The 15,311-nt window shown below is 35.1% G+C and overlaps 1 protein-coding gene across 6 annotated transcripts in view; it reads left to right on the forward strand.

The window, feature by feature from the left end:
- Window positions 1–15,311, forward strand: part of ADAMTS6 (ADAM metallopeptidase with thrombospondin type 1 motif 6) — a 308,400-nt gene that overhangs the window by 222,221 nt on the left and 70,868 nt on the right. For all 6 annotated transcript variants that reach the window (XR_011530545.1, XR_011530546.1, XR_011530544.1 and 3 more), the window contains one exon: window positions 11,917–12,019. Coding sequence is in view for 3 of the 6 variants with exons in the window: in XM_070587433.1 (XP_070443534.1) it covers window positions 11,917–12,019 (103 nt within the window). In the remaining 3 variants the exon portion in view is untranslated. The remainder of the gene's footprint in view (window positions 1–11,916; window positions 12,020–15,311) is intronic.

Raw genomic sequence — 15,311 nt, forward strand, 5'->3', positions numbered from 1 at the left:
TTGAATACCTACGGTATATCAGACTGTGTTAGGTAGAAGTGAGAAAGCCAAACTCACCTCTCAATTCCAATCTATTTCCATTGTTTATATAATTGTAAGGGTGGGCACACATTTTGGCCCTAATAACATAGTACTATATAATATGAATAATGTGTGATAGGTAACAGGAAAAGAAAAAAACATGCCCAACATCTCAGGCTTGTTGCATTTTGCCCATGAGATATGTGTTAGATGCTTATATTGTAGAGCTTGCTATTGGTGGGTTGAACATTTCTATTACCATCTTTGTCTTCTGTTTCAGCTTTTAGCAAATGATAAGCAGATACAGTTAACATAACTATATCATAGATATACAAATAATTATGTTTTTTTTAAATTAAACTTGACTCTGCTAGTTTAGCATTTGAGGCAATTCATTTCCCACACTGGAATTTATTTTCATGCTATCCAAGTTAGTAAACCTGTCTGAGCATAAGTTGTGTAAGCTGGGGCCTTTTAAAATATAATCTAGTATATGAAAATTTAAGCTTTCAGAACACCATAATCTAGCCCAGTGCTGTTCAAGAGAACTTTCTTCAATGATAGAAATGTTCTATATGTACACTCTCCAGTCTGGTAGCCACTAGCCAAAGTAGCTATTGAGCACTTGACATGTGGCTAGTGCAACTGAAGAGCAGAATTTTTAAGTTTAATTAATTTAAATCTGAATAGCCACTTGTGGCTAGTGGCAACCGTATTGGACAGTACAGAGCTAGACAGTTGAGCTATGCAGTAGAAAACTAATTGTTATAAAGAAGATTGTAAATGTTGTAGATAACATTCTCAAAACAAATCAATCTTAGATCATTTTAGAAACAAATGTAAGAGACTTCCATTTTTGGTAATGACAGAATAGGTTATTCTGACAGATATCTTAAAAAAAATTACTGAATAAGATTGTTTTTTTATCATTTTAAAATCAGCAAAGAGCATAGAAGATAGTGAGAGAGATGCCTGAAGGTCAAATTCTTTGAGAAAGGGGAATTCAAAAATATAAATGGAACATCAGAGCACCTAAAGTACTTTTCCCCTGACAATATTCAGAGGAAGAGAAGAGAAGCCACTCCAGTGTCTCTTTCTTACATATAAGGAAAGGTTTTCCCAAAGCTTCTCCCCTGCTCCCTTAGCAAACTTCCTTCGTGTTTTATTGGCCATGAGGCCACATGCCTACCCTTAAACCTGTCATAGGCAAAATGAATGGGATTACCATAATTGGTTTAGACTAACCCAAATATACCCCTAAAATGGGGTTAAGGTCACCTTCCCTGAGAAGTAGATTCCTGAACAAAAATTAGAATTTGGTTAGCAAGAAAGTAGGGAGTAATAGACACTGGGTATGCCACAGGTGTCCGCCTCAGAGTTCTTTTAGTTTCCAACTTTACTGATAGAAGTAGCAGTTGCGGAAGAAGAAGAAGAAGTAGTAGTAGTAGTAGTAGTAGTAGCAGCAGCAGCAGCAGCAGTAGCTGTTGCTAACATTTATTGAACACTGACTACATACCAGAGCTATTATTTTAACCGTATTTTCTTCCTGTACTAAGAGTTCTCCTCAGTAGTGAGTTGACTTGGTAAAATATTTTAAATTTCCATTCTTTTAATATAAATCTAGAAAAACTATGATAATTTAAAGTTTTGGTATAGTCTGTTCTGTTACAACCTTGTTTCTGTAACACAAATTAGCTTATAAGCGATTGAGTTATTTTGTGCCATATTTTGTACTGCTAAGTAATACAGCAGCTGAAGTCAAACTACATTAACACAGCTGAACATCAGAGAAGACTGTACTGGACGTGATGACCATTCACCCCACCTTCTCTTTTGGCTCAGTTTGGCCACATACTCTCTCATAGAACTCCCTATTGTGTGTTTCTGCCTGTTCTTTGTAGATTGGCCTCTTGTCTCTATAACCCAGCAGCCTCAACCCTTCCTTATTAACTTATTTCACCTTTTTTTTTTTTTTTAAGATAAAGTCCTATGTTTACTCTAGTATTTTTTTGTTAGGAATTTACCATGTATTTTAAAAATTGTGCTAGTATTTTATTAGAATTGTTACTGTTTTTGTTAGTGTTCTGTCTTTGACTCGTTTGCCTCTACTGCTATTTTTCCCATATGCCATTTTTAGTGTGCAATTTTGCAGAAAGATTTTTCAGGAATGTATGTATCGTATTAGAGAAGAAATTCTAATATTTTAAACTATTTTCAAAATCTATTCTAAAACTTTCTAGTATTATAAAGACTATATTATAAGACAGAATTTAATGACAAATCATGAATTGATTGGAATTAAGATTGAGTAATGCAAGCAAGACTTCAGTATTTTCCAGTTATCATAGAATGTGTGTTACTATAGGAGCATTATAGGGCTATTGTGTATGTATCCTTTAACGTTGATACTTTTTTCTAAATGTATAATGGTTTAAATTATCTTTTTTTATATAATGCCTAGGTGTCTGTTATGTGTGAGCTACCCAAATTTAAGAGATTCAAAAGAGTATACTTGTCTTTTATCAGTTCAGCCTCCTGCCTTAGTGCATGTTTTACATAATTTAAAATTATGCACATCATATTTAGTGACCCTGTAAATAAGATCTGAGAGAAAATTTTCCAATTAGTTAGAATCAATTTGACGGTCAAGAAGTAGAAAACAATTCATAAGCATTTTTGACTTGGTCATTTCTGATCCAAGAGCTTTCCTTGAGACTTAAATAGGGTTAATACAAAGGATAAATTCAGATGATCGTGGAAGAATTTTTAAATTAGTGCCTAGAATGAGATCATGTCAGGTAGTCAAACAGCAGGGGCCCCAGGATTCTTTATTGAGTGTGATGAATCTTTGAGACTTGCTCCACAGAGATAGAAGAGGCAACTTATAAAGAAAAAAAATCTCAATCTTTCAAGATATTAAAATAGATCAGAAAAGGGTATCCAGCTGTAAAATTGACCTGACCACTCTCAACAGCAACATAACCAGCCTAGAGGCCAAGGGTATACACATGCTAGACTCTCAGGCTTATTATCTACATCAGGATGTTTTGGACCAGCCGTTTATTCCCTGCATCACCATTGGTCACCCTCAAATCCTTCAAAAGCAACTAGACAAGAACTCTTTCTTTCACATCCACATGATCTTCTCCAGGACAGAATAGCAGGTAAAGACAATAGCTATAGCAGGAACAAATTAATATGCTTTTCATCTTGAAGCTACTGAGAGACCAGGAGCATTTATTAAAGACATATAGGAGAATTGGATGAAGTTTGGTCTCACCATTAAACCAGGAACTACAATAGAATATTTGGGACCATAAACTAATCTAATAGACATGACCTTGTGGAACTTAGGTTTGGAGAACAGATTTTATGGAAGTCATGATGCCAAGATTCGTTGCTTGAGGACACAGTTCCCCTCCTTGGCATGGAGATAAATGGTTGAGAAGGTCCTGATAGTTTATATAAATGTGCTAAGGTGGGAGCTGACATGATGGTTGGGTAGTGCCATTATGAGAAGTAAAGACCTAGATCTGTGTTCAATCTACTGGAAAGTGTTTGCTCAAGAGCTATTCAGAAATATACTTTTGATTATTATGTATATTGAACCTCCTTTTTACTGGCATAAAAGAATATTGACTGTTAATTGGGTATTTCTGCTTTCCTGAGCAATTTTTCATTCCAGTGGCTTAAAACTATTATGCAAAATGTTCTAAGAAGGTAAACATTGGTGTACATAGTATAACTATTTTAAGTAGCAGAATTTATGGGTTAGTGTTGTGAATACCTTACTTGAAAACTTGGTTTTTTTAGAGTAAAAATATGTCTTTATAAATGTTATAAGCCAATTTTTTTTTTTTTTTGAGGAAGATTAGCCCTGAGCTAACTACTGCCAGTCCTCCTCTTCTTTGCTGAGGAAGCCTGGCCCTGAGCTAACATCCATGCCCATCTTCCTCTGCTTTATATGTGGGACACCTACCACAGCATGGTGTGCCAAGCAGTGCCATGTCTGCACCAAAGCCAAATTTTATATCAAAGCCTAAAGAAGAAATATTAGCTACTATGAGAAGGACTTTTCTACATTACTAAAAAGAATTTCCTGGTGTTGCTAAGCTGTTTTCCAAAACCAAGAAAATCCTGGTGTTTTTCCTATTCCATATTATTTGTGATTTGTGTATTTCCTTGATAACATGACTAGGATAGAAATTCTGGTTAAAAATGTGAGCTCTACTTTGGCTAGGATGGAAAGTCATATTATTCTTGCGTCTTAAACATCTCATTTCCCTCCTTTATGCATCAAAACTATAAAAATTATGGAGTCCAAGGGTTTTCCAGGTCATCTGTGGTCTGTTCTAAAATTTAAGTATAGATTCTGTAGTACCTGGGTATTTCCTCAGTCAGCTTTGCTAGAGGGGCATGCTATTCTCCAATTTTTTTCTTCTTCAATCTATTGCTTAAGGCCATTAAACAGAGTTATTGCCTTGGTCGTGGTACACAGGAAGAGTGTAGCCTATATTTGGAGGTAGGATTATAGTGAAAAAAGTATGGACTTTGGATTCAAATTGACTTAAATTTGAATCCTGATTATAACACTTGTTGCTGTTTGACCTTGGCAAGACATCTAACCTCACTAAATTTCAGGAACTCCTTTATACATCGAGTAGAATTATATCAAACTTGCAGGGTTGTTTGAGAATTAAAAGAAGGAACACATGTTAAATATCTAGTGCTAGTCCTAGTACTTAATGTGTATTCAATACAGTGTAGCTATTATTATATACATTTATGTTTTGTAGATTACAAAGTACTGTCATACATAACCTCCTTAAATCTTCAAATCACTTTCGTAAAGAGAAAGGACGAGTATTTTTTAAAAGTATTTTAAAAATGAGGTCACTAAAGCTTAGCAACAGGCTAGTACCATGGAAGAGATTCAGTAAGGTATAGAATTTCGGAGTACTGATTGCTATGCTCTTAGAACAGATGGAGCCCCTGGGAGGTGGGTGTGGCAAGGTAAGCTTCTCTGAAAGAGTTTGGTCACCTTTGACATTGTCTTACTTCCAGTCTAACCTTACCCTGCAGCAGAACCAGATAGCTGAGAACATTCTGAAACTACAGACCTTGCCCCCAGGGAGAGGTGTGGGGTAAGTGATGACAAGGTACAGAGTTGATCCATTAACTAACAGTGTTATAACTGTGTCCCAAGTTATAATTAGAAAACAAATATGTATCAACCAGTTTATTCTTATAAATATTATATGTAGTATTTATTATATATATGGCAATAACATGAGCAGTGTCATTAATCTTCTTTAGGTTAGTATGAATTTTATGGTGTGCATCATGTTTTGAGAAATAAGGACTAGCTTTTAAATACAGATTAGAGCTTGCTTGTTTATTTTGTTCTCAAAAGGAATATTTAAAAAATACAAAGTAAAAGTTTGTTTCTTAACATTTTCATAGGCTTAGAGAAAAGGGTTATGCTATGGAGAGATGGCATTTTAATTAAATTCAGGCTATATAAGGCCTATAGAAATAGCTTTAATTTTGAAAACTTGCATAGAAGATTATGGTATCAAATATGACAGCTAGCTTCAAGTTTGTCTGGACAATGTAGGCTTATCAAACTTATGTTTGCTTTTTCTTTAAAAGTAAATGTACAATGAAACTACAAAAAAAAATCAGAAACTATTTGGAGGAGGAAAGATGAGAAGGTTGAATCAAAGCCTGGGTTTGAGATAATTCATTATGTACATTGAACACTAAATTCAACTTTAATGAGCTAATCTGACAGTACCTGATATCTAGGAAATCAGGAATTTTGTTTGCAACTTGTAAGAGAGGGTGTGGAAGCAAGGACTTTGTTAGCCTGTGTGGCATCTTTGCGTAATTTAGAAAAACATGCCTGTCTTGGTGAACAAACAGAAATATGCCCCTTCTTCACAGTCCCATGTCAAGTGCATTACTTGCTAAGCAGAGCGGGAGTTGGAATCTGAACTTCAATATGCTCCCTCAATACATGGGGTATAAGTGGCTAAGAATATGTTGCTACCCTGGAGAGGAAGAAGAGAATTAGATTTGGGGAGTGTAGAAGGTTGGTCTAGTCTAATAGTGAAGAAGCAAAAGAGCATTTGGCTTAAAAGCAAGAAAGGAAAAAGCAGCGGAAGGTGGGAAAGAGAGAGAGAAAGGAGGTAGAAGAACTAAAGGCCAATTTTGCTCGCTTTGCAATTTTCCCTGAGGCCCTAGGATCCTAGTATCTCCTCAGCCTGCCCATCTCCTTGAGGGAGAAGAGAGGAAAGAGAAAAGGGAAAAAGAGTTGTCGTTCTCCACCTGCTTCTTGCTCTTTATTACTCCTATAAGACATAATATAGTATTTTCAGGATTTTCTTCTTTTGCAAAACATTTTGGGATGTGTTAAAAGTAAGGGTACTTTGGGTGTGTTTTGCAAATGAAAAAAAGAAGACATAAGGGGATTCCAGAACTTGCCGAGGTCACACTAATCTTTGGGACAAAACCGGGATGAGAACCCCAGTAATAGATGTGCCACTGGAAAGGTTGTCAGCAGAAACTGAGATTTCTTTCTATAGCAACTTTTATGCCCCAATGAATTAGTCTGTTTTTAGATTTATCTACCGATAAAAAGTATTAAGTTTAGTCAAAGGGAGATGCTTTTAAACTTTCAGTATAATTGGAAGCATAAGATTGTCTATAGAATGTGCTAACTTAACATAGATCTCTAAAAAAAAGTGATGATAAAGATGCTAATATTAATTTTTTCATTTCTTTGAAAATACGAAGCTCAGAAGATGCTGAGATTTGCAACTTTGCTCTCTGGATTTATGTGGGGCCCCGCTAGGCGCTTTTTAGAAGGAGAGGATGCTTGATTAGTGTTAACACTAGGAGGCTGAAAACCTGTCAGGCTTTACATAAAAAACTTGTTGCTATGCCCACTGTTTTCTGTTAGGGTTTCTGCATGGTGTCAGCACTTATTATCCTCAAGTAATTTAAAAAGCATTACTCCCTAAACTCTCCACTATTCCTAAACAAAACAAAAATATATTTTATGTAATTTTCCTTAAGAAATTACCCTTTTCCTTAATCGCTCTCATTCTTTGAAACCAGCATATACAACTCCTACTGAGCTTTTTTCTAATCAACACAAATTCAGAGCATTCACTGAAGGAAGGATTTAAAGCAAAAGAATAGAACGTTAGCTTGATATAGTCTAGAAATAGAAAAGCATGGGATCAGGTCCCCAAGTCTACTACAATTGCCTTAAGCCCTTCCATCCTCCAAGCTATCCTATGAACATCCTAAACACACTCCTGCCTCAGGGCCTTTGCAGTTACTGTTTCCTGGAACGCCCTTTTCACAGATGTGTACATAGGTCACTCCCTCAGTTTCTTTTAACTCTCTGCTCGGGTGTGCCCCCTTATCAGAGAGAATTTTTCTGACCATGTTATTTACAACAACTTCTCTCCTGCCTCACTATCAATCTCGGTATCTTGCTTTATTTTTCTTCTTTCACGTCTTCAACAGAGTGAGCTCCATGAAAGAAGGGACCTAATCTGTTTTGTTTATTGCCTTATCTCCAGAGCCTGGATAATAGGTGACACATAGTAAGCATTTTATGTATGTTTACTGAATAAAGGAAAAGACACTGAAGGCTGGTTCTTGGTGCCTGGTTTTAAGAAGACTAATGATAAGTTATGATGTGCCCATAGGAAAGCCTTCAAGGTCTGGACGCCTTTGAGTCAGGGATTAGATTTGTTCGGTGTGACTCTAGAAGAAAGGAGCAAGACACTGGGTTATAGGAAGCAGATTTTGGCTGAAAGTAAGAAAGAACCTGATAATAATTGCAGCTGTCTGAAAAGTATTTGGTATTTCTGTAGATGTTTACACAGATTATAGGAACACTTTGGGGATAATTGTAGAGGAAATTTAAGCATCTTATGCAGATTAGGTTATATTACCTCTAACATCAGTTCTTAAAAGTAGATGATTCTCTATTGACTCAAAAATTAATAATGGAGTTTAGTTCTACTGCAAAATTCTGCCAGACAGATGTATCTATTATGTTAACACCCTAAGTCAGGGGCTGGCAAATTGCACCTCCTGGGCCAAATTTGGCCCTGACTTCTTTTTGTAAATAAAATTTTATTGGAACACAACCCTGACCATTCATTTATGTATTGTTTATGTTTTTTTCACACTATAATGGCACAGCTGAGTGGTCGCAACAGACACTGTATGGCACACAATGCCTAAAATATTTACCAAGTGGCCCTTTACAGAAAAAGTTTGCTAACTTCTGCCCTTAACCAATAAACTGCAAAAAATAACACATGAAAATGTATCTCTATTCAGTCTCTCAAGTACTTCATCATCATCGTCATCACTATTATTATTACTGATTGTTGTATCAGTAAAGATTCAACCATAATAATAGAAACAACTCTGAATATTTAAATAGAAGGAATTTAATGAAAAAATTTGTTACACATTGGTTACATGGATGATGGAAGCGGCTGACAAGCCCATAGATCAGTGTCAGCAGGAAGATGCCACCACTCCTACCAGGAAGACACAGGCAGGAGGTAGTTTTATCAAAGCCCAGAGGCTGGAATCATACAGCAGAAGCTGGGACCATAGGATGGAGTGGGAGTCGGGGATATTGCCTGAAGTTGGAGCCACAAAAAGATTCTGCTTCTGCCTAAGATACTGCCTGAGGTAGAGAGGAAATCAGAGAAATACCCTGGCTTCTCCTACTAGTGCCTTCCGTTGCCTGAACCCAACCAGAAGTCAGCTGACACAGAAGTCTGGGAAATGGAACTTGTAGAGTTTGTTTCCCTGAAATACAGAGCAGAGCAGAAGGGTGAGGAATGAATCCAAGGATGCCTAGACCCAAGATCAGCACAGCTGCTAGTAGTTACTGAGTGCTGCTGTATGCCAGATACAGAGCTAAACAGTTTATGTGAGTCCTCACCTAGAAGGTAAATACTAGTATTATCCTCAGTTTATAGATGAGGCTTGCATTGCACAAGGCCATGAATTAAATAAATGGCCGAGATAGAATTGAATCCAAGTCTGTCTAACTCCAGAATTCTTAGTTTTAGCTCTCTCATTTTATAAATGAGAAAAAAAGTAGTTTGGAGAAGATGAGAAACTTGCAGCTGGTAAAGACAGGCCTAGGTCTAGAACCCAAGTTTCTCCTATTAGGTTTTTGCACATCTTAACAGAGCTAAAACTTTGTGCGGTTATTGTGGCATTTAGAGAGTGTCCAGAAGAAGCTCCCCCTCAGATGAGGGAGGTGTTCTTGCTCTCTGATACTATTGCTAAGCAACCTTTCTGTACCCAGTTTACTTTGTTGTAAAATGGGATTATTGATCCTATCTACCTCAAAGGAGTGTTGAGAGAGATTAAGTAGATAATACATCTGGAGACCTCTGAACAGTGTGACACAGAGTAGGTACCTACTAAGTGCTTAGTAAATGCTAAGTAGCTGTTGTCATTATTAATATTTTTATTATGCTGACCCTCGGAGTGGTTATCACAGGAAAGGAGTAGATCAGAAACCTTATGAAATATTATCCAAGTGCTTCGTTAAACAGTAGTAAAGCTCCTATTGGACCTTTTACGTCTTTTCTGTTTAGGAAAATCATTACAAGATAGTCAAAACAGGAGTTTTGTTTTGTTTGTTTTTAAGTGAATGGCCCTCATGATGCTTTAGTTTGTTAATTCAGGGCTTTTTTATGTACCAGTGCTTATCTATGAAATGTCATCTCCTCTTATGCTTTCATACAGTTCCTTTCTTTCATCTAAAATGGCCTTTATCCAACTGTTCCCAACATATGACCTTTTCCTTGCTGTCTCCATAGCTTTACTTGACTTCATTCTTAATAGTTTTTCCCCCAGAAGTCCTTTTTCTTTCTTAACCAGCTCAATTCCTATAATACTTTATAATATTACAAAGAATAAGTATTTATAATACTTTTATTATACTTCTTATAATCCACTCAAGATTTTCTTCCTCAACAAATATTTTCTTAGCTAATCACAAGACACATTGATCTTTCATCTATATATAGCACCTATAGACAATCTGTAACACGCTGTCATAGACATATTGCCGGAAGTAGGACTGTAGTTTTTCATCTGTATGATGTTTCTCCAACTAGATTGAAAGCCATGCTTAGATAAACTTTTAGGTGGTCGGTGCTTTACAAGTACTTAGTTATTATGTGAAAACTTGTAGCTAGTGTTCAAGTTACTTGTATTTTTTTAAATTGATGATATTTGCTTAAAAACTAGTCTTGCTACAATGGCAAACCCACTGACATCTTTAGTCCTCATGTGGGATTCCCTGAAAATGGCTAGAAAAGGAAAGCATTCTTTCCATCCAAAGATTAGCACACCATGAAGCAAAAGACCCTGGAAACATATCCTCCCAGCATGATGCACTATGTAGCCTATGGTAAATATTTATTTTTCATTTTCTTCAAAGGCAAGCAAGAATGGTAGTTTGACAAGCAGAATCGTTAGGTTTGTGGTTGCAGTGTCATATTTTAATATGCAGAAAATATTTTTAAATGCAGGGCTCATAACAGAGTGTATACCTGCTGCCACTATTTTCAGAATCTGAGGCTTTGGACTTGATATGGTAGAAATTTGAACCACAGTATACAGGAAGTAATGATGACCAAGCAATGATTTGTACATTGTGGTCTATTATTTTTACACATGCTTCAAGGGACTGTTTCCAATGTACTGACCTTAGAGAACTGTATCAAGTTAATGTAGAGATCCAAGGGAGGGTAGCAACAAGTCTTCAAAGTGATCTCTGAGAATGTCTGTAACATACTCATCGTTTAGTCACAATTAAGAATTTTATTATTGACTTGTTCTTCCATATTTAAAGGGAATGTTTTCTCAGTCAGTGTTTCAAAAGCAGTAACTTTGTTTTTTAAGTGCTCCAGCTGCAGAACTCTAAAAGATAGGTCAAATTAGGTCATACTGCTCAAACACTGTGAGATTATACTTTTAATTCTTTGTGAAGTTAAAGATTTAATTTAGGATAGTTCTCTAGTATTTGGAATCTAGACCTAGCTAGATTGGCAAGATTTTCCACGTTAAAAAATTCAGGTAGAAGAAGCATTCCAATCTTTTAAAAACAAATAATCCTCTCTTCACCCTCTCAACATCCTTCTCTCCCCTCACCCTACACATGTACATGTTTTGAACCAATTTTAGTATTTTATTTTCTATGATGTTAATAGATTAAACATAAATCTTAATAAGTCCAAATTCCTTGAATTTGAAGGTGTTTAGACTTGAGGCCTAGCATTTTGCCCAGTTCATTCCATGTCTTAAAATATGTTTTTTGTCAGACCTAGACAGTAAACAGTTATAGGAGGAGGGATCCAAACCACAATTAATAGTGCTGAATGTCATGTTACAAATCTGCCTCTTGATTCCTTAAGTAAAGAGGCAAGAGTAGCTGTGGCAGCTGGACCTCAAATACTGTTAACCAAAAAGGATTTTATGTTTTACTTTTTTTCACCAAGTTTTTATGTATGTTTATTAGGAGATACCTGACGGATTGATTGCAAAGTGGACTATGACATGCATCTAAGTGAAAATTTATATGGAAACTGTCTAACACTTAACTTTGTTTAAATTACTTCAGTTATTTCTTCTGTGACTGAGATTACAATTCAGACACTTCAGTCTGAATACTGGTTGTTAAAACAGTAAAGCAAATGCCAGAATTATAGCCAGAGAGTAAGGCAGTGAGCTAATGTGATGGAGTTCAGGCAATTTTAATTTTAGGGACATTGTCCCTTGGTTTTGGTATTTTTCAACAATCGTACCATTTATGATTTTATTTTATTTTAGCCATGTCCTTTGGGGGCCCGAGATTTTCGAGAGAAACAGTGTGCAGACTTTGACAATATGCCTTTCCGTGGAAAGTATTATAACTGGAAACCCTATACTGGAGGTAATGTATAACCTGGCAGAGCATTCATCATGCTTGAGAGCTTTGCAAATATAAAAGAATATATAAATACATACAAACACACACATACATTCATACACATACTAGTAAAAATTAGTGTTTGCAAATCAAAGCAGGAAAGTGCTTATAGTACTAAGCAAATCTCACATTTTAGTTTCCTTGTAATAAAGTTTATATGTTAGTACAGATGATCAGAAATAATTTTTAAAAACCTAATTCTCTTTAGCAAGTACAAAAGTCCTAGAAAGGATATAAATCCAAATAATATTTCAGCGTTTTTGAGACTTCCTTGGGGTATATGGACATTACATTATAATCATTTATAATCATCGAATATTTGGAATTATCATGCTAAAAACAAATTATAACAATGTAAATAAACTCAAAAGAGGCCAGAAAAATCTGTGTTCTTTCTTGGTCAAAAGCCAAGGATCTTTCCATAGATTTTTATTATTCTTTTTTAGTGTTGGGAAACATTTTTGCTCTTTAACTTGGTCATGTATCATACACTAATTTTTCTGTAAGTACAAAAAGTTTTCTTATGCTCCCAAAATGCAAACTAAATTTTGTTAAAATTTTTTCTTGAAAAAATTGAATGTGCTTTTTAAAACTGTTTATTGTTTGTATATTTTTCCAACATCTTACTTTGAAATTTTTCTAACATAGAACAATATTAAAAGAATTTTACAGTGAGACGTTATACCCACCACCAAGATTCTACTATTAACATTTTAGTGTGCTTTTTTTTGTTACATCTAATCATCTCTCTGTCCATTCATTAATTTATCCTATTTTTTTATGCATTTCAAAGTAAATTGTAGTCATTAGTATACTTTCCTCTAAATACTTCAGCATATATAACATTAACCACAGTTCAGTATTTATTTACTTTTTTCTTTTGAGTTAAGATTATGTACAATGAAATGCACAAATCTTAAGTGTACTTTCCCTGAATTTTGACAAACGCATACACCTGTAAAAACCTGTTGAGATATAGAACATTGCCATTACCTCCAAAATTCTCATAGTCCTCATAGTCCTACCCAGTCAATAGCTGCTTCTACCTACTTCTTCCAAGAGGTAACCACTGTTCTGATTTTTTTTCTTACCATAGATTAGTTTTGCCTGTTGCAGAACTTCATATAAATGAAATCATGTCATATTTACTCTTTTGCGCAAGGCTTCTTTAAGCCTGTTTTTGAGATCCATCCATGTTATTGCATGTATCACTAGTTTACTCCTTTTTATTGCTGAGCAGTATTCCATTGTAATAACCAGTTTGTTTTTCTATTCTACTACTGATGGACACCTGGGTTGTTTCTAGTTTTAAGTTGTTATGAATAAGCTGCTGTGAATATTTGTGTGCGACTCTTTTTATGAGCATATAGTTTCATTTTTCTTGAGTAAAAACTTAGGGGCGGAATTGCTGGGCAGTAGGGTGGGTGTGAGTTTAGTTTTTAAAAAAACTGTCAGATGTTTTTCCAAAGTGATTGTACACTATCACACTCCCACCAACAATGTAGGAGAGTTCTGTTTGTTCGACATCCTTGGCAACATTTGATGTTTTCAATCTTCTTCTGGTGGATGTATAATGGTGTCTCAATGTAATTTTCATTTTCATTTTCTGGTCATTGATTATGTAGAGCATGTTTTCATGTGCTTAGTGACCACTTCTCTATCCTCCTTAGCAAAGTGCCTATTCATATCCTTTGCCTGGTTTTTAATTGGTTATTTATCTTTTTATTCTCAAGTGGTAGTCATTTATCAGATAAGTTTTACAAATATTTTCTCAGTCTGTGGTTTTCCTGGTACTTTTTTAGTGGTGTTTTGGATGAGTACAAGATTTTCATTTTGATGAATTCTAACTTTTCAATTTTTTTCTTTATGGTTATTGTATTCTTGTCCTGTCTTAGAAATCTTTGCCTACTTCAACTCAAGAAGATATTTTCTTGTGGTTTCTTCTAAAAGCCATATGGCTTTGGTCTTTACATTTAGATCTACAATCTGAAAATAATTTGGGGGTTATGGTGTGTATTTGTAGTGTATTTATAGACTCTATTTTCTTTCATTGATCTATTTGTCAACCCTATGTTAGTACCACATTGACTTAATTACTGTAATGTATGGTCTTGGACATGGGTAGTGTAAGTTCCTTCAACTTTGATCCTTTTTTCAAGAGTTCTTTGGATACTCTAAGTGCTTTGCATTTCCATATAAATTTTAGAATTATTTGTTAATTTCTACAGAAAAACATGCTGGGCTTATGATTGCTATTGTGTTGAATCTATAGATCAATTGAGGGAGAACTGATAAATTAACAATATTGAATTTTCCAATTTATAAACATGGTATATATCTTCATTTACTTATGTGTTCTTTTATCTCTCAACTATGTTTTGTAGTTTTCCTCATAAGGTCTTGCACATCTTTCGTTAAATCTATTGCATAGTAATTTATGTTTTTTGACACCATTGTAAATAAGGTTTAAAACATTTTCATTTTCAATTGTTTTCTCTCATATATAAAAATAAAATTTATTTTTGTATACAGATGGTCCCGACTTAAGATGGTTTGACTTAGAACTTTTTGACTTTACAAAGATGTGAAAGCAATATGCATTCAGTAGAAACCATATTTTGAATTTTGAATTTTGCTCTTTTCCTGGGCCAGCTGTATGTGTATGATCCTCTCTCCTGATACTGGGCAGCGGCAGCGAGCACAGCTCCCAGTCAGCCTTGCGAACACGAGGGTAAATAACCAATAAACTTACAGCCATTCTGTACCCATGCAACCATTCTGTTTTTCACTTTCAATACAGTATTCAATAAATTACATGAGATAGTCAATACTTTACTGTAAAATAGGCTCTGCGTTAGATGATTTTGCCCAACTATAGGGTAATGTAAGTGTTCTTAGCTCATTTAAGGAAGCCTAGGCTAAGTTATGGTGTTCTGTAGGTTAGGTATATTAAATGCATTTTCGACTTCCATTTTCAATTTACTATGGGTTTATTGGGATGTAACCCCATCATAAGTCCAGGAAGATCTGTATTTACTTTGTATTCTATGACCTTTCTAAATTCCTTTATTAGTTCTAATAGTTGTTTGTGGATGGCTTAGGATTTTCTTGGTAAACAGTCATTTTATTTAGAAATAGAGACTACCTATTTTAATCATTATGCCTTTTATTTCATTTTCTTGCCTTAATGCACTGGCTTGGCCCTTCAGGACAATTTGTGCATGTATTGATTGTATGTGTTTTTCTTCTTTATTCT

This window comes from Equus przewalskii, chromosome 20 (assembly GCF_037783145.1).
Source record: "Equus przewalskii isolate Varuska chromosome 20, EquPr2, whole genome shotgun sequence".
NCBI lineage: Eukaryota > Metazoa > Chordata > Mammalia > Perissodactyla > Equidae > Equus > Equus przewalskii.